Source organism: Gadus chalcogrammus, chromosome 13 (assembly GCF_026213295.1).
Source record: "Gadus chalcogrammus isolate NIFS_2021 chromosome 13, NIFS_Gcha_1.0, whole genome shotgun sequence".
Taxonomy (NCBI): Eukaryota; Metazoa; Chordata; class Actinopteri; order Gadiformes; family Gadidae; genus Gadus; species Gadus chalcogrammus.
This window is the reverse complement of record NC_079424.1, coordinates 22,857,303-22,878,351: the sequence shown is the minus strand read 5'-3', so window position 1 is coordinate 22,878,351 and position 21,049 is coordinate 22,857,303. Positions and strand designations below refer to the sequence as shown.

Genomic DNA, 21,049 nt, shown 5'->3' with positions numbered 1-21,049 from the left:
GAAGCGTGGGCTGGAAGGACTTGTGTCTAGGAGCCCCTATAGAAGGCTTGTTATCTCTTTTTGTGTATGGGGATGACTCTGAGGGCAGAATGACCCCTGGGTCACCCTGGGGGGTCACTGGTTAATGAAAGCATGTCCCATCTGACGAAGAGTGGACCATGGCCAGCAAGATGTCCGAGCTGCAGTCCCCTATAAGAGAAAATGGGGTTGCCGTGGGTTAATCAAGTACAATTTATTTCCTTGAGGTCTTAAAGAGGTTGCAGTGTGTGCTGAAAGTGGGCTGTACCCTGCTTCTACATATATATATATATATATATATATATATATATATATATTATTTTTTTTTATAACGGTTATTTCAAGTGGCTTCCCAGTATGTTTGAACTTTGAAAATGATGAAAGCTAGTAAAGAATTACGCATTATTGAAATATATGCATTTGTTAAAATAATTTGGTACAAATTCATTAATAATGCGTTTTACAATTTATGAGTGGTTAATTGCAACAATACAAGGAAAAACTGTTGAACAGTGAGAATGCAACTGAAAATTACCCGGTATACAGTATCTGTAGTTGTACAGAATAAGGAAGCTTTTAAATTTCATTACATGTTTTAAATTAGCACAATGTGATTCTGACTTTCCTTTCCCTCCCACATCATAAAAAAGTGTGCAAGCAAGACAGCTTTGGGGTAGACGGACACTGGAGATGTTGTGAAATGCTAGCTGCTGAAATATCATTCATGCAGAATAGGTCCCTTGTTTGATGTTGGAGACACACAAGTGAGGGAAGCAGACCCCACTGAGGATGTAAATGCATATTTTGCTATGACCATGGTGTTTATATGAAATAAGTTAGGTTAAGACGTATTCTCTGCATGGAAGGTGACGACGGAGGGGCTCCGCCAGTGTGGAAGGGAGGAACAACCTTGGTGGTGGAATGGATGTCACAGGCTGAGCTTTGTCGGTTCATAAGATGCTTGAGATATGGAGGAGCATGCCCATGAATGCATTGGTGTGTGTGAGTAGGACCAGTTTATAGGCCACACCTAAAGGAGAGAGCCAGTGGAGCCACAATAAAGTTGGTGCCATGCGGTCATGTTTTCTTAATCTCCCCACGATTATGGCCACACTGCTCTGGATAGCCAGGCTTCGAGGACCCAGAATCGTGCATTTCTACAGGCCAATGAAGTTGATATAAGCAGAGACAGGCATCTCTACACATCTCTGAGACGAATTTAGATGGTGGAATTATAGGGTGCCTTTGGGAGTCTTAATGTTCTCAGGCAGGCTCTGAAGTGTGATACCATATCAGCAGACCATTTGCAATCCTGACCAGGGCTATTTCAAGGCTATGGTATGAAACAACACATGTAAGGACCATTACTTTCGTTTTGATTTAAACATATCCCTCCCAATTGTTTCTGTAAGTTGTCGTATTAGTAATGTGATCTGAAAACAAATGTCACGCTAAACCATAAAGGTCATTAGCTTCTACTTGTTTCCCTTGGATCCCATAGCCGTGCAGACCTATCAGTTGCAATTGCTGTAGCCAACGCCCCTGTTCCCGGAGCTCAGAAGGTCAACGTTTGAAACAGTTAAAACAGCTTGAGAAGGATCCCCCCCCTCCAGGGATAGCATTAAGCTCAATGTGTGCCGGTTTGTTGCTACATGATATAGCAACAAAATAACCATGAGTTCAGTGTCGATAAAAATGGTTTGTGTAGCTGGTATGTAGCTGGTATATTGCTGGTATGTAGCTGGTATGTAGGCATGTAGCTGGTATGTAGATGGTATGTAGGCATGTAGCTGGTTTGGAGCTGGTATGTAGACATGTAGCTAATATGTAGCCGGTTTGGAAACTGTTCTTTTTTTTGAAGAGTGATTTAGTTGAGTTTGTGAGATTGTCTCACATCTTTCCCCTCTGGAATGCAGAGTGACAGGGTCCTTCCTACCAATGTGTTAAGATCAGATAGTATTTCCAGGACATTTTGAATACCGGCTGAAAATATGCCTGGATTTAATACAAATGCAAAACACAAGGTGTTTTTTTATTCTCGAATTTATTCCTTCCAGTCCAACGTGCGGATCACGCGTTATCAAGTGTTTTACAATACAAACCCAAAGACACTTTATCGGGTTCCTGGTAATTAGATTCATGGAAGGATGTCTGCCTCAGGCGTGATTGCCAAAGGTAATTGTTATGGAAGATTAAAAGATTTTGTCCTCACCGCTACCAATGGATTCAGAGTGAGATGGAGTATCCTAAAGGAAGCATACAGTAAACACACACACACACACACTTTCAATCCCTACACAAACAGTTAAAAAAACATTTGAAATGCATAGGAAGGACTCAAAGTCACCCAAAGTCATAGCATACAGGCTTTAATCATCCGCATACCCAGTTCTCACTTTTTACTCTCCACTAATGATAGAGAGGGACGGCGTTTCTGCTGCAGGGTTAATAGGATGCATGGGCCTCCCAATCTGGTGTCTCACCCTCTCACCTCTTTGAGGTGTAGGTCCGATAGCTGCCTGGGTACAAGAACCTTTAGTGGGAATACTCTGCTCCTGTAGACACCCTAAAGGTTCTCTGTCCACAACAAAAACAACAAGCAATGACCAGGTGAAATAGTTCATAGTCATAAACATGTACGTTTTAATCAGTTCAGAAGTGACACAGTGTCTCATAAATCTCTATCTTGGTCCCTGACGTAGTTCATCCGTTCGGTGTGGTGTCCAGTACATCAGGGAATATAAGCACGTACTGCTGGCCCGATGGGAGCCTCACTGGGACCAGCAATATAAACATACCGGGATATATTGGGATCTGGGATACGAACATACAAAGTTGACCCTTTTCTGAATTTTCGAAAGCTTTTCAAATTGGATGATTGGATTGAAGTTGTTTCAAAATGAGGCCACTTCAGGTGAAACTACCGTGGAACAGGACATTGCTATTACGTTGGCTGATAACAGCCTCATAATTTCAAAGAATTAAATCTGATAAAAGATATAAATTTTATCAAGGACAAAACAGAGATGGTGACGTGGCATTGCAAGTAATGTAAGGATATAAATAAATGGGATCTGTAAGTGAGCAATTTTGTACTTCTAGCTCAAACATTAGTGTTATAGCAAATAAACACTTAAAAGACCACAGAAGATTACGAGAGCAAGAGCTTTATCTTCTAGTTCTGGTGAGGTAAACGGTATGAACAAAGGCATGTTCTTTGACTGGCTTGGGACAGAAACACACAAACTGCTTTCTCAATGGAGAGGACGGAAACCCCATGGAAATCGGCCCCTTTTGGTGCTTCTGTACCGGCTCATGGAATAAACTGTTTAGTTTCCTTATTGATGTTTTTTTAAAGTCCTCACACACAGTGTAGTGGTTGCTAGGTTGGTAATCAATTAATGTGGTGGAGCACTCCTTATCAACAGTCAACAAAAGCATATGGCTTTATTTGTGTTATTTCACGTTCTGCTGGGTGATCATGCGCACACCTATGTTAAAAAAATTAAAGCAAATATCAATCAAATCTTTAATGAAAAAATTCTGTTAGCCTCTGTTAGGGTCCCCTCCTCCCTCAGGTCCTCTCATGCATCCTACTCCAAATGGTATCGTCCTCCTCACACATGATGGAACATTACAGAAATGTGTGGAGCTGGCCAGACATGTGTGTGCGGCTTGCTTTAATCCCAAGGTAGTTGATGACGTTGTCTTTAGAGAAGCAAATCAGCCATTCATTTGGGGTCAACTCATTCTGAACTTGGGCAGTTGGGTCTTGGTTTTCCCAACTCAAGTAAGGGCATACGAACAGCCCTGGCTAGGTATTTTTCTAGTTTTCCATTCTGTGTTCACATGCCCACTGCACACACTCAAGGATTAGGAGACTCTGAGCAAATATAGGGGCTGTGTTTATGGCAGTATTATGGTTCAAAATGTGCACAGCAATATGTCAGTAAGTCACAAAAGGAAGTGTAGCAGGGGGAGTTTGTAGTCTGTGTTTGCAGACCACTGCCCTACTCGTGGACAGAGAGACTGAGAGGGGAGCAGGTAGAATCCTGAGTGGGAAATGCCCTCATCACTCCACCTTTGACTTCCTTGAGTAAATTTGAAACGTATGGCGATAGAGCTTCAACTCCTGTACAGAGATCTGGCACAATATACATTTGGTCTGGATAAAACGATCCCGAAGGATCTGGTGTGAAGAAAAAGCCAAAGCATGCAGAGATAGGCCTGAGCCCCACAGGGAACCTATGATGATGATGAGTAGCTTCACAATCATAACCCATGGGGGATTTGGTGTTCTTATTGATAACAAAAACAAACAATGTCAACAAAGTTTAACAATGATTAACTTGTTGAAGTTATTGAAGTGCATACTACAGTTAGTTTGCACTAAGTCATTTGATTGGTCTCCACAGAGAAGCACGCTAGTGAGCCGGGCGTCCAGTCCCTGTTCAGCTCGGCATCGTTGGTGCGGGCTGAGTCAAATTAACGAATCAATAAACAAACAAATCATTATCTGTTGTCCCTTATGCACCACCTCCAGTGAGATGGACCTTCATTATGTTGGACTAACTTCCCAAATATATTATATCCCCTTAGTCATTGCATATCATAGCATTTATTTTGGATTGATGTGGATTAATAAAAAGTAAAGGATAATTTTGAGATACATAAGATTGAGGAAATGCAGTTGACATCCAAGTTATGTGTACCTCATAAAATCTTAATAGTAGTCATCATAATTCGGATATTGCTTTTCCTGCATTGTATGCCTAAACCAGGATGAGTTATGCAACATAAAGGCCAATGCGTGAATGTTTCTTACCATTTACAATCAGTTATTAATGTGAGACCTGTGCCCCATGTGCTTCAACTTCCGGTTCACAAACAGTAGATTGTAGTTTGACATTTACCGAACAAATACAGTCAGTATTTCCTCAGCGATGTGTGACCAGTTAAACGCTGACCCTTTGTGCAGTTGGGAGTGAAGCTCTCTAGGTCAACATGAACTTCACAGTGGCTGGCTGCATGTCTTCGGTTTCTATGCTATCACTCGCGTTGCACCATGACACGTCAGACCTCTTGGAGGCAATTAACATGATGCCACCTTCACTCATTCACTCAGACATCCTGCACGCTGTTTATTCTGTGTGTGTGACACGAGCGAGTCACGCTGTCCCCTTTCCTGTTGCAGGAGCTGTGACTCCTGTCACGAGTGTCACATTCACTTATTCCACAACAAGGAGGCAGAGGCATCAGGGTTGTCGGTTCCAGATCCACCGGGCAGGTTTATGTAGGAGCTGAAGCCCAAGGGATTAGTTATCGTTTGTGCTTCTGTTGAGTCAAATTAGATGACATAACGGAGTGTAAACAGCGTTTTAGCAGAATGTGATTACATTAAGGCAAAGCATGTTGAGTGTGTATTAGTATTACCGCCGTCAAGGGGTTTGTTTAGGTCTCTTCTGATTGGTCGTGGTGGAACTGTTGAAGGTTGAACAAGATGTTCTGTATGGTAAGAGGAAAATTATGTAGAATTTCTTTCCAAAGCCTGATCTCTTCAAAGAGATCCACGGTTGTTACCTTTGTGTGTAACAGATCTCAAAATGTTCCATTCATTCATTCTTTTTTTTTTAACACTCACTCGGGGTAAAACAATGTTTTCTCACGATCAAATACTCATCAATCCTAAAAGTTAGGGGCTTGTACACGATGTCTGTGTCAAGAAAATATTTGTTTGCTGTACGGTGTTTGCAGATGCAATGATATAAAAGTACAACTTATTACCGCTGTATCAGCTGTTCTTTCCCAAATAATTTACCAAGAATGTGTGGCTAGGTAGATGGGAGAAGCAAAGTGTGTGCGTGAGGTGCACAAGCAACATCATGCATGTGCCCTTAAAATAGAATCTGAACAACGCGCCACTGACTTTAAACCAGGTATTTCCTGGTTTGTGGCGGATTTGTTTTCTGAAACTGCAAAATAGCACCAGGGAACGTTTGCGCCAGTACACGCCTCCTCCTTTCGCCGAACCGCCCCTTGGGACGCAAGATCATTCCCTAATTCACCAACGCGTGGCGTAGGAGGGAAAATAACGCTCTGTGCCAGTTGCAAACTAGCAACGACACATGCGTCAGTGTAGAAAGTAAATTGCGCTGGATGCAAGATAGGGCCCTTTAAGTCCATCTTTAAGAGCAAATAGTAAGACCGCTGGAGCACACAGGATGTATTGGACTAAAAGGTTCTTGATAAGTACATCTCATAATGTTGGTATCGCTATGAGACGGCCCACGCCTGATGGTTGGTGTTGGTATGTGTTCCTTCAGTTGCAGAAGCACGATCGGGAGGAAGAGGACATGCCTTCAAAGTGGAGGACAGAAGAGGAGATGGCTGCAGAGGCTTCGGATCTGAGCAACCAGCTCCACTAACGTAGACCCAAACACATTTCACACCAAGAATTGAGATAGGCAATGAGCCCATCTCTGCGTTGTCCATTCTTTTGACATATGCATTTGTTTCTGTTTGGAAATATAAGTTCAGCTTGATGAGTCTGTTCCTCAGCCATTGGAAGATGTGCTTCTTTCTTCTGCTTAAGTATAAACTGCTTTGATCTAGTGAATTCATTCAGCTACAATTTGAATTTCTGATGTATTGTTGACCTTACGTCAATACGCTTGACATCCAATAAAAAAGAACAAAAACAAGAAATAAAACGGTAAAGAATATCAAGTCTGGTTTATTATATATATCTATATATAATAATAATAATACATTTAATTTAGAGGCGCCTTTCAAGACACCCAAGGTCACCTTGTATGACCGTATATATACCGTCATCATGAATATCCATGTTTTATCCAATTATTGTCTCAAATCTATTCAAACATCCATGCTTTATTTTTAATAATATATTATAATAATTGATTTAAAAATATTGAAATAAATACTGGTCTGTTCACATTTATATGTTAAACTTGAGTCAATTGAATAAGAAATCCATAATTATAGCTGCAAATCTTTGGGATTGTGGAGCAACCTTGATGTGAGGCAGCATTAGATGTCCAACCGCTTCAGATGCCCGCTAGGTTTGGGAGTGCGTGAGAAGGACACACAGCGGAAGAACAAGGGGACATGTGTTGGATAAATAGGAGCAGCTGCTCTAGAGTCTGCAAAATTAGGAAGAGAATCCGTTGTGATGAGCACTGCCTGACAGACTGTAACGCTTTAATCATCCACTATAGAGACGTTTGAGATGTTTATGCCAAATGATGGCAAAGATATATAATTATTTATTCTTTTACATTTTGTACCAAGGAGGGCAATAATATTGAAATACTTATTTGTTGTTGCTTCAAATGCTCTGTTAACATGTTACGAGGGTGGATGTATGACAATAGCACTTGATTGATTCTTTGAGTCTAATGGTAATAGCTCACTTCAGATATCTATCCAACGTACAGTTTTTCTCTGCTCGGTTATTTATTGCACTGCGCTGATTGTTCAACCTCACTGCTGAGTCACTTCAGATAAATCTAACCCTAACCCATTTATTATATATATCCGCTCCACTTCTAAGATGCCATGTTTTGTGTCTTTGTTTGTGCAGAACGTAGCACAAGTCTAGCACTGGAGAAGAACGTGTGATCGCTAAAGGAGTTCTGTGCTAATCTTGCTGTAAGAGGCACCCCTGCATCTTAAAACAAGATTACTAAGCATGAGAGGTTCCTAAAGGGCAATCATTCATCTCTTGGCATGAAATCTATCAGATGTGGGGCTTGTGCAATAATGGATAACAGCACTGAGATGTTAAAACCATAGCTTCGTTTCAAAGAGCAAGGCCCTATTCAAATGAGAGATTGCTTTACCATGCATGCTAAAGTGTGCACAAACGAGTCATCGCAAGTAATTGATGGTAATGTGAACAAATTAGTGTCTCTAGATTTCACAGTAGGATATCATTACAATATATTAGAATTAATGGGTATTGTAGTATAAAGCTGAGGTAAATAGCATGTTCTCTGGACTGGAATTGTAATTAAAACACAGGTCTAGATTGTATTAAATGGTCACCCCTGTAGCATTCATAAGATAATGAAGATGGTTTAATTGTCATGCAATAGATTTTTCTTCCAACTATGGACTGTTAAGACTTCTGCCAAGTTGCATTGCATAATTTGTTGGTACTCCTTCCGTACTCCGTCAGTACTCCATGTTATCTCCGTTGGTGCTCCGTCAATACTCTGTCAGTACTCCGTCCGCCGTCCTCTGTCGACTACTGTCGGTATTCTGTACTCAGTCGGTACTCGTTCGGTTCTCTAAACTGCATTGCGCCGTGATGGTTCACATGTATCCTAACCTCATATTCCGTCTAACGGTTCTACGGTCTCTTCCTCAACGTGGGTTTGGTGGTGATTGAATGTTAACCCTGATCCTGAGTAACCAGACCGGGTCCAAATGAGCCTGGCCCTACGAACTAGATCAGACAGCACAGTCTTCTTAGTCCTGATCAGCCCTAATGAGTATTATGTTAAATAATATATTATTTTACATAAATTATATATTAGAATACAAAAGCAATAATTCAAAAGTTGAGACAGGAACAATTTTGCATCTTTATGTCTGTCGTTAAATATGTTTTTAGCATGCTACTCAATGTGCTCCGGTCAGAATGTATAGTGATTGGATGAAAAGAATACTTTAGCTTATGTCTGGTGACTAAAGTAAGTCAAATGCGTGTTCTGTTTAAATGTTCTTACATCCCAAATGACTCCCACAGGAAAAAAGCCCAGTTACCGTGTATTTTAATCGCTGATAATAATCAAAATAATTCAAGCCGTACCTTGGTAGCCATTTCCTAATGAACAGCCAAGCACCTCAGAAACTCTTCAGTGCAAGAAATGTATAGCATTTTCACAAAAGTATTTGATTTAAATTAAAGAAAGTAAGAACTGATTACAGAAGATAGCAAGTAGGGGAAACCTTTGAATTCCCAAGTATATCTTCAAAGCTGCCTGAAATTAATTAAAACTGCATTCACTTAGTCTACGTTCCGAGCGGTCTAAAGGGGGCCTTACACCACTTATCTACCCACTAATGCCAGAGCGATGATGCAAGTAGTTCCGGCATGTGAGGAAGTCCTGGGAGCGCAGAGGAAAGATGCTTTCACACCGTGGAGACCAAAGAAGACTCAGATATGGGCCACTTCTGACAAGCTAACTAGACAATGCTGTTTAGATGACACATACAACTCCTACACTGCCCTCCTGTGAAGGCTGTAAGTGCTGCATTGTCTTAACACAAAGCACTGGTGGAATGACTCCAGCTCTCAAATGCACTTAAGAAACATTCCGCCTTCTGACACATCTATTCAACTGTTTTTGTTTAACAAAATTCTGCTCTTTGTACAGAACTTTTTAGTAGTTTAGTTTATTGATCTACTTTATTTTAAGTATATTTTGTGTGAAGGCAAACTAAGAATTTCCTTGCCCAGTGCAAACTATGTTCCCATTGTGTGTATGACAATAAACGATCTTGTATCTTGTATCTCTTGGATCTGATTTATTTTCTTCTTTCCGTGTTTCAAGAGGTAAATTAGAAGAAAGCCATGTAGCGATCGGCTGCAGCGTCACAATATAGGAAAGTACAGCATAAGCTGACTGCCCTCACTGTTACAGTAAGTCATCTTTGTTCTTACCATGGAGTCCTGGAGACTCTCCTGGTTACATTTAAATTGGTGGAGATAATGGTTAAGTTTCACGAGAAGGCAAAAGTGTGTAGCTCAAAACCTGACACAGCTTTTACTTCTCCGCCACCTACAGAGCTTGTTATGTACGATCATTCAAAAAACCAATGTTATTGGGGATCCATTGGAGCATCTAAAACCCAAAGCCATCATACTGGAGGCTTCCAGGTTCTCTGTTCATCCACATAGGCCACATGTAGGGCCAATGTGAAGCGAACAGCCCTGCTTATCACATAGCTGCTGTCATTAATAGAATGTATCTCATATCCTAATGTGTGAAGGAAGCATTCCCCCCCCAGATAGCATTGCATAATAGCCTGCGATTACGTGCCATTAGGAGGAGCTGCATCCTAAATTGAGTCCCAGGCTTCTCTGCCCCAGAGGTGATCTAGGGGCCGCTCCCTGCTTTGATTTTTTTTGCAGCGTAAACTAAATTGACATTTTAAGCATTCGTTATTTTGCAGACAAATTTGAGTCTATGAACTCTTTCTCTGAACTCTTTCTTCCTTTATTAAAGCTAGTGAGCGTCTAATCTGACACATTAAATCCTCCATCCTCCAAGAAGTGCTGAGCTAACCTAAACTCTGGCTTGCATAATGTTAGCCACAGTTTCTCACCTCTTGGCTCGGTGCTCTACTGTAATTTAAACATCACGAAGAGCCTTGCTCAGCATCGCTCAGAACCACCTCAAAAGTAGCTTTTCTGAATCCTTGCTTGTTTATATTCAGAACCTATTTTTCAGCTTTTGTTTTTGCCAGGTGTACTTTATTTTCAGCGGTTGATTGTCTAAACATGTTACATATAAAGCAGCTTCATTATCAGGACCTCTTTATGTTTTATGTTGTTGTTTCGGTGTAAAAATATTAGAATGTGTTTTGTTAGAAAGTGTTTCATATTGTTAGAAAGTGTTTTAGGTTGTTTCTTTGGTGTACACATGTTACATGTGAATGCAGCTTCATTATCACGACATCTCAGTGTTGTTGTTTTGGTGTAAAAATACTACTTATGAATGCAGTTTCGTTATCAGGACGTGTTTTATGGTGATGCTAAGCTGTTAGTGTTGCCCTTGTAAAGTGAGGAACCTGTCTGGTTAGATCCTGCTTTGTGTGGGTCCAAGCTGGTGCTAAAATAACACCCTGGTTTCTACCCAAAATAAGGTGAAAGATTTACTACTCGTAGGAATATGAGCTGTGTCTTTGCACTACTATCATCTCCATGTGTGCTGGCTACCAGACACCAGACTTTGTGTGCTTTGTATTTCAGGCTTGTCGAGGGTCAGAGTAAAAGCATACACATTTACAGGCAAATCACACAGGAATCCTCCTTGTGAATGTGTACCCAATGAGAGGTAATTCCAGCCTACACTATGGCCAAGGCATGGGGGGTATGAATTGAACCGGTATGATATCATTGGATCATTTATCACGCGAGTGCCTCTGAGACTCAGGGTTCAGTGCAGAAGGTTGCATATTCCAAGTTGTTCACTGGCTCCTGCCATATGTCCTCCCCAGAAGAAGGGCTGTGCGAACAGGTCATGATTGGACTTGGAAGGACAGAATAGGAAGATATTGAGAAAATGAAGGGAGTCCAAAGTATCTCTCTCTCATTCATTCACCTATTAATAGAGCATGTGCGTTCATAACAGATGGGCCTGAAATCTGGCGGTACTGCCGACATCTGGAGCGATGAGCCCACACAGAGAGGCTTGCATTGCTTTCATCACCAGTTCCCCTGCAGGAGAGCATGTGCACTGAACACAGAGTGGAGGGTTTGAACACAAGTTTAGACACAAAACAAAACACAAGTCCCAAATTCAACCAGGCACTGCATGAATAGCATTGCCTTGGCATCCAGTTTAACAAGAAGTAGAAATCAAGTATGCCTCCATATGTTTATGTATGTGTGTGGTACATGCTGACGAGGCCGGCATCTACCAATACATCTTTTTCTATTGCTCATATTACCAATGCATAGACTAGAGACCATGTGGACATTTGTACAAGAGGAGCTCGCACAACAGATAATGCACACATAACATAATTAAAGGTGTTGCACATGTGCTAGGTTTTGATAATCTTGTTTGTTGGGTTGTTGAGTCTTATGTAATAAAAGGCCTGCTCATGCCGTGATCCATGTTAACAGAATCCCAGTGACTGACCGCTTGATCGGACAGGGGATTAGTTAAGAGCTTCTTTGAAAAAGAATAACAGAATCATAGATTGCATTCAAATACGAATCTTGGTGCTGACCAGACTTTACCTTTGATACTCCGTCCCAAGGCTTTCTGCATGGAAATCTGTAATCGCACTGGTTCTGATCTTCAGGGGGGAAATATTTACTGAACAAATTTGCAAAGATGATTATCTTTTTCTTTTTATCCTCAAAGCTGCCCTACTTGCCCCGACTGATTACCCAGAACTACTCTCCTGATTTCATTCAGATTAAACGTTCCCTTCCCCCACCCAACATATCGGGTTGTTTATATCCTGTTGTCGCATTAGTTCAAAAGTACTCATTCAAAAGTAAAGTTCAACAGATAGATCAAGCAGTCCCAAGTAAGTCCCTGTGAACATATATCAAATGTTATCTTACCTCTGTGTTTCATAGGCTGGCATGTATTCATATTGTATGATGGACGCATACAAATAAATGTATTCTGAAAAAAAATTCTCATTTCACAGGCCCACCATATGTGAAGGCATCACCAGAATGATTTTCAACCATCCAATCACGCATTTCAGACATAATTTGTCTGAATGAGCAAAAGCAATTCCATTGACAACATGAATACATAATTCAAATGTGTGGCCGTGATTTTGATTCCTACGGCCTGGATACACACAAATGGGCTTGACGTTGTATTGTGTATCCCTCTTTTTGGTCCTGCTGTTGAACATTATACAAGTCGACTGCTCCCTAGGCTTAAATTATCATGAAGCTGTTTATTTTTTTGTTATATAAATATAACTTTTAAATTAACTATCTTGATTTGACAAATTCATTGCAATGTCTTCAATGAACATTCAATCATTCATAAATTAATAATTAATTCCTTATCTATTCAAAGAAAATACACAAATTACCGGTCGGCCTCTTCCTCAATTACAGTATTCCATCGTGCTCTTAGCCTGGCCTGCTTCTCTCTGTGTGAAAGACTTATGCATAAACATTGGCTTGTCCCGTTCCCCTGGCAGAAGCACAAACCTATTTCACACGATATACAAACTATTCAGAGGTCAAGGATTTAAGGCAGTGCAGCGCCAGACCCGGGACTTTTTTCAATTTCACTGAGGTCACACATGTCAATCACAATAGCACACTTCCCCTGTGTGCCTGACTACTTTGCCAACTGCATCTTAAAACATCAAAACACGGATGGGAAGAAGTAGCCTCACACTCTCTCAGTTTGCTCTAGTCGTCTACATATCCGCCTGATCATGAATCATTCAACACCGAAACAACCCATACCTTAGCCTAAGCACACAATGGATGAAGTTCTAATGAAAGGCCTCTAACAGATGACATCTATCTGCTTTGATGGGGTTGCAGTCGTGTATAAATGAGCTCCAAGGCCAGATAACACTGGCAGATGCTCATCACTCAGTACATGTTTCCCCTCATGTGCCAAGGACAACCTGATCAACCAGCCAAATGACCCATAGATATGGTCTAATCTCCCTCAGAATTAGTAGATGTTTAGAGGAAGATTTACTTCCACCCTTTGAAAACATAGAGACTGAATAACGCATGAGCTTTGAAAACATAACGCTAGACATCTAATTTAGCAAGTCTTTTGGATCGTTTGGGTTGATAAGGTTCGATTTTCAAATTGAATTAAAAAAAAAAATTATAAGCAAACATGTCAAATTGCGGTTTTAAAAAATGAATAAATAGTAAAAGGCTAATAGAGAATGAGAGATTAGATTGAACCTACCTTCATATGATGTGATGTTCTTATAAACCTCATTTTCCAAACCTCATTTTCCAATTCTGATGTTATGGTTGTCTTGAGGAGTATCAGACGAGGCTGCAGCATGACAAGCTTGGAGAAACATTTTTGTGCCAGTAACGTTTTGGTTTGATTGTTTAAATCTCGGATTACATTGTACAGGCGATGTGACCTTTATGAACGCAGCCTTCCGGGACATTTTTTTGCCCAAAGGGAGCTCATTAAATTCTCACGGTGATAACTGGAGGCCAACATTTGTAAATGCCCTCCGAGTTGTCTCCTGTTTAACACAAACAGGGTCTCGCTGTTTACTGAGGAGCCAGCAGGGGGCCCAGAGTCCTCCGCTCTATCTAACGGAGGGTCCGGAGGTAGGGGGGCTGAGGCTCACGTACCACAACAAGGATTGCATGAAACACTCCCATCGTGTTCAGGGAGCTTTTTTATTCCAAGCAGTTTTACCTCTATCCAAGAATCTCAATGAATGATGTAACAAGATGATTTTGTTATCTCATGGAATCGTATTTTCTTCCTCTACATTAGGATGGTAATTTGGGGCAACCAATTCGCTCATCATTTCCCTGAATACCAATCTTTCTTATCTAAAATAATAAATAACATAATTGTACATATTTTAAGCCCAATATAAAGTTTAAAATATTGTAAATATTCTCTTTGGATTTGATGATTATTATATTTATCACAATTATCCTTATTAATATGAGTAGTGTTATTAGTACTATTAGTATCATATTTCTTTGTTTCTGGCTTATGGTCAATGGCTTTGTTTTGATTTGTCTGTTTTAATGTGTAGGCCTAGTGACTGGGTAACACTACAATAAGTTTCCAATAATTAAAATTATTTAATCCAGTAATAAACATCAACCAACAATTAGCTAACAGTTATAGCAATCATTATCTAATGGTATTCATGCGGACAAAGGTATTCATTTATTTACCAACTGTACCAACCTCTCAATAGCCTAACTGTCGACAGTCCTGAACCCTCCCACTCATGGCCCACACAGCGAGCTACGCTGGTTAGCCTCACAGTGGTCGCCCAGTCTTCAATGTTACATATTGTGCCTTTAGGTAAACTGTATTAAGAAACTGTTATAATGTATATATCATTATTATTATTATTATAGTCTTACACAGGTTCATAACTGCAGAAATCACATTTACAAGCTTAACCAGTTCCCTCATACCAAATATCAAGTATAAAAACACCAATTAATAAACATGAAATAATAATGAAATCAAAATGTAATAAAAAAGGTTATCTGACAAATATAAATGAACAAACAATTAAGTCTATAAATAATGCATAAATTAATGCATAAAAAATAAACAGACAAACAACAAAGGAAAGACAAGGGCTTAAATACCAAACACACACAGGGCACGCAACGAGGACTACGCAACGAGTAACAGCTGAAACACATTAGGGGAGGGAGCAGTTATCACACAGGAGGGAAACTTGACCGGACATTGGGAGTGCCAAGACAGAGATACCAAAGTAAAACAGGAAACACATCAAAACAAGACAAGGAAACCGACAGACCATGACAAGTGGTAATTGTATGATATGATTTGGGATTTACATTTTCAGTGTTATATATATGTTTCTGAATCAATCTTAGAAATATAAATGCTTTACCTTATTGGCAATTACAGATTAAATTTGATGGAAAATATAAAGTCATAGACAACAGAGATAGGTGCTCCTGTGAAACAACAGAAATGGATTAACACAAGGAGAACTTGGCAAGGAGAACTACGTTTTGCAAAATATGAGTGAAAGTGAACTAGCATTTCGGAGGACTTCTTTTTGCAGTGCACAATGTGGATGAACCTCTTATCCAATGATCCGCTTCACTGTTAGGACGTATTCCACTGGCTTCTCCTTGGCTCCCTGTACTGTCAACTGTTCACACCAGTGATCAGTGATACGTCACCTGAGTCCAGTTGGTCCCCTCAAACCAACATCAGGGGCTGATCATTTAAACCTTCAGGGCTCTGATGAAACCTCATGTAAAAGGGGTCTAGTTTGTACCATGGGCTGGCTCATGACACTCCAGCTGCGCCAAAGCAAGTCTAGATTGCCTTTTATATCATAAGGTAGAGAGAACTAATATGTCAACGATAGCTGGCTGTAGTTATTGCATGTATATATGTTTTTGAAGAGCTTGGTAAATATGCGGTAACCCTTCCTTTTACAGTCCCCTAATAACTAGGTATTTACCCGGTAAATATATGGAAAATCATAGTATATTATTGGGTAATTACTAGGGCTGGGGGTAAACGATTATTTATTAAACGATTAATCGGGCGATTATTTCATCGATTAGTCGACTAATCGAATGACTAATTGGATGGTTATCTATTTCTGTTGCTCGATTAATAAAAAACATAATGTATCTCAAATAAATACCAAAAAATTCTTAATAATATACTTTATTTAACAACAGTTTTGCACAGCAAAAAACCTTCTGCTTTACACAAAATAAAATAAATAAAATAGTTTCACTGTTATACAAAATGAAAGGCCAGCCGTGCTCAAATCTGCCAGTGTGAGTGTGGCCAGTGTGGCCAGGCCAGGCCAATTTGGCCACTTGGGAGAGGTGTGCTGCTACGGTACGGGCCGCTACGGTACAGATGCTAATGAGCCGACACGCGCAGTCGCGCACACGCACGGCTACGCAACCTGAGCTGGATGACGTATAGTCCATGCGACGACCACGGACATAATAAAGGCGACGAGCCTTCTTTCCCATTAAACGGTAAACATATATCCAAATAAGCAACAGACTCAGCAACATTTTTGACGTCGACATCATCGACGCGTCGCTACAGCTCTAGTAATTACCACTGCAATAAGAAGGTAAATACAGAGTAACTACAGCTGAGGTACTATGAAGAATCTCCACTATTACCCACCAACTCAAATGTATTATTCGGTAATTACCACTGTAATAAGAAGGTAAATACTGAGTAACTACAGCTGAGGTACTAAAAAACCTCCACTATTACCCATCATCTCAATTCCGTGGAGATGTGACTGTTTTAGGTTGGTAATAATTCAGATATAATTGCGTACTTCCTAGAAAAGTAGGTGAACATTTCTTAGAAACACCTCTTCTATTACCCATCAATTCAAGTGTATTTATCCAAGGTTTATGTTGGTAATAGCCCATGTTTAATTATGTACTATCTAGAAATGAACATAGTACTTTCCAATAAATTAGCCTACCATTTCTTATAGTTATTGTGCATTGCTACATAATTTATAAAGGGTTTATTCCATTTACCTTAGAAACGATGGAATTGTTATTATTTAAATTAAAAAAATACAGTAATACTTACAACCTCCGCAGGAACAGTTTTCCATTAGTGTCTTGTTACATTGTCTTAAATACTGAGTACGAAGCCGTTTGTTTCCATGGTGTTACCATGTTATTACCATATAATTTGTAATAGATCATTCCATTGTCCATGCAGTTAACTGGAACTTGTACCATGTATGTCTGCAACGTTACTAAGTAAAACATGACAATTAACCCAGTAAGTAAGCTGAAACTATACTGTAAATGGAAGCATTGTTTGTTTCCAAGGTATTACCAGGCTCTTACTATATAATTTGTAACCGGTTATTCCCCTTTCCATGCAAACAACAGAAACTTGTACCATATATGTTCTGCAACGTTACAAAGTAAAACATGACGATTTACCCAGTAAGTAAGCTGAAACTGTACTGTAAAAGGAAGCCTCGTTTGTTTCCATGGCATTACCATGTTATTACCATATAATTTGTAATAGATCATTCCATTGTTCATGCAGTTAACTGGAACTTGTACCATGTATGTTCTGCAACGTTACGAAGTAAAACAAGACATTTTACCCAGTAAGTAGGCCTAAGCTGAAACTGTAAAAGGAAGCCTTGTTTGTTTCCATGGTATTACCAAGCTCTTACCATATCATTTGTAATAGAATATTCCCTTGTCCATGCAGTTAACGGAACGTATGTTCTGCAGTGTTACTAAGTCAAACATGACAATTTACCCAGTAAGTAAGCTGAAACTGTACTGTGAAAGGCAGCCTTGTTTGTTTCCATGGTATTACCAGGCTCTTACCATATAATTTATAACTGGTTATTCCCTTTTCCATGCAATCAACACAAACTTGTACATGTTCTGCAACGTCGTTCACCAGTTAAGCACTTTAATTTTAGTTATAAAACCCCAAACCACTGTTGATAAAAAGCATATTAAAATATAAGAAAAACTTTAAATGTAACTGATGGTGTTTTTATAAAACACATGACAGTGTTATGGCAAGTGACCAAAATGCAGACTGCTTCAACCTCTAATTCGAATAAGTGGCGAATGTCATGCAGCAATCTGGGGAGCATCTTTATGGTCATTCGCCAACCAATGAGTCCCCTTGATGAATGAGATGGCTCACTTTAGTGTCCTATGTGTGTTTCCCTGCAGTCTCCACACCTTGCAGGCTGACCAAGCCCTGACCAGGTAGGCCTACCTCCAAATCTCCCCTTCCATACTGTAATAAAGTAGTAGAAGAAAATAAAATAAACATTAGGACTGTCAATTCATTTCTAGAAAATGTAAAACTCAAAGATCATTTTGTTTGCACGGTTAAGAAAGGATACTGTACCTGTGGCCATTGTGTTTGGTCATATTAAAAGGAAAAAAGGCAAGCCATAAATACAGTTAATAGGATGGGAGGGGACAGGCTCTGTTAGCTCTGTTAGCTCCAGTTAGCGCTTTAGAATCTAGCTAGCTGAGCTTCTGTCATTCAAACAACTCAGACATGTAGTTTAAAGCCTATAACACCCAACTCATTAAATATCCAGATTTAATAGGGCTCTGTCCTATAAATACAGATAATAGGACAGGAGGGGACAGGCTCTGTTAGCCCCGGTTAGCGCGAAGCTAAAGAGCAGCTCTACTGGAGCAAGCTGCAACCTGCCTCAGCAGGTACAAGTTAGCAGCCGGTTTGATATTCGCCAGATATTCGGTTTTGATTTACCACGCAATCTGATTCATCAACACAATTGTACTACATTAAGGGTGTAGTTAGTTGAGGACAGATTAGGACACCGTATCGAGAAAAATAACAAAGACATGATTTTGTTGCTATCGATTTCTGTGTGTGCAACAACATCTACATTCTGGCTGCTACCTGTTTTAGGGACCGTCTACAAATCACACCCTCAGATTGGTGGTATAGACGTTACCATGGAATGGTTTCAAGAATGAAATCATGCAAAAAAATTAGCGCTGTCAGTTCAACGCGTTATTAACGGCGTTAACGCAAACCAATTTTAACGGCGTTCATTTTTTTATCGCGCCATTAAAATTATAATTTTTTTTCTCTTTGGCTCAAAACAACGAAGCAGTTAGCCTGACTGCTATTTTCAAGGCAGTATGTTTGTATGTTCATCGTTTAATTGCACTATAGGCTTTTTTTTGTATCGTCCTGTTTTGATCAGTATGCCAATGTTGTTATCAATAAAAAAACATTTGCACAAGGCAAGCCGATGCACTTCTCAATGTTGATAAGAGCATTAAAATGAGAAAAATTAATAGGACAAGGAAATCAAGGGATATTCAGCATAGATAAAAAAAAATTATTAATCGTGGGTTAACTATCACATTAATGCGATTAATCGTGATTAAATATTTTAATCGCTTGACAGCACTAAAATAAATCTATACATTTTGTAATTCTGATTGTTGTAGTAATTGCCAAAGGTGGGCTGCTACTTACTACAGGTAACACTTTGCTGATATAGTGCATTATAGTTAAACAGGATGCAATTAATAGTTTAAAATATATTTTATTATAATGTTGGTGAATATTAAACTATAAATTGCATTCGGATTAACTACAATGCAATATGTTTGTGTGATTTCTTTCCTGAAACAATGAACACTGAACGCGTTTACCTGCTCATTGAACCAAAAATGGTTCACTGCGCGTTACGCACCTACGCAACTACATGAGCCCGCCCAAAACTTATTTTCCCCCGCTGCTTTTCTTTTGCTCCACAAACATGGCTGAGATCACCACCATCGCTGTATTTGTTGTGGGAGTTCGAGGAGAGTAGGAAACCCAAACGCCGTCGTGTTTAGGTGCATGGCATCCTCCGTAGGCGCTCACAGCTGGGTGAGTTTCACCAACTCCGGCTGGATGACGGCCGGTTCCAGCGGAATTTTCGGTTGACTCTGGCCATGTACGATGACCTGCTAGCCCTAGTTGGTGCCAGGACCTCCCGTCAGGACAACAACTACAGGCTCTCCATATCAGCTGCGGAACGCTGCGGGGAGCTGCGGAGCGCCTGTCCTCCGTCTCTCTGCCAGTGACGTCGGGTCAAGCTCAACAGATTGGCTCACTGATTGGCTATCGCGGCTAAGCGTCACGCGTAGGAGCGTAAAAAGTTAGATTTTTTTAACCCTGCACGTAGGTGCGTTGGGCGCGTTATTTAGGTGTGTAAAACGCGTCTAAAGGTGCGTTCACACCAAACGCGACATTTGTCGCCCGTTCGCGTTGTCGCTGAAGTTTTGTCGCGCGACAAATCATAATCTGTCGCTGTGCAATTATGTGCAAGTTTTGTCAGGCGAATTTGTCACGCCACATCTTTTGCCCGACAACGGTGATTCATGCCAATTCATTCTCAACCATGGCCGAGATAACCACCATTGCATATCTTTACCTTTTGTGGAAGAGGGAGAGACGTCAGAGAACCCGACGCAGTCTATTCATAATATTGAAATGACCACGGAAAAGGCAGTGAATGAAGCATTGATTAGACAGCGATTTATTAGATAGGCCTACCTAATAAACCGTTGGAACACACAAGACCGGTAACCATAGCAACTCCGGCAAACAAACCGCGTGAAGCCCAATCCCTACGGAAGCTCCCCGCGCTACTGCCATCCGGAGGCGCACAGAGCTTTTGGCCGTGATATTATATCTACAATTATATTATATTATATACTATTATATATAGAGTTCCGGGAGTGCAAACGGCAACATCACTTTCTCCTCCATGCTGCGGTTCACCCCGGAATGCACTGCAGGGAACGGTTGGCCGGTTGAACGCTGATTGGCTGTTACATTACACATGTCACTCAGTGGCCACGCTGTTGAACGCTGATTGGCTGTCATCATGCGAAAGTCGCGTCAAAGTTGAAATATTTCAACTTGAGCGAATTTGTCGCGCCACTAATCCTTGTGAACGCGCTCGCCTGTGCACGTCGAAAGTGTGGCACAACAAATCAACACTTGTCGCCGGTTTTCTCTCACGAAAAATTTGCCCGAAA

The 21,049-nt window shown here is 40.4% G+C and overlaps 1 protein-coding gene across 1 annotated transcript in view; it reads left to right on the top strand.

The window, feature by feature from the left end:
- fhit (fragile histidine triad diadenosine triphosphatase) overlaps nt 1-10,343 on the top strand; it is a 268,764-nt gene extending 258,421 nt beyond the window's left edge. Inside the window, exon 7 of the mRNA XM_056605340.1 lies at nt 6,342-10,343. Within this exon, the coding sequence (XP_056461315.1) occupies nt 6,342-6,443 (102 nt within the window). The 3' untranslated portion in view covers nt 6,444-10,343. The remainder of the gene's footprint in view (nt 1-6,341) is intronic.
- The last annotated feature ends 10,706 nt before the right edge of the window (nt 10,344-21,049 follow it).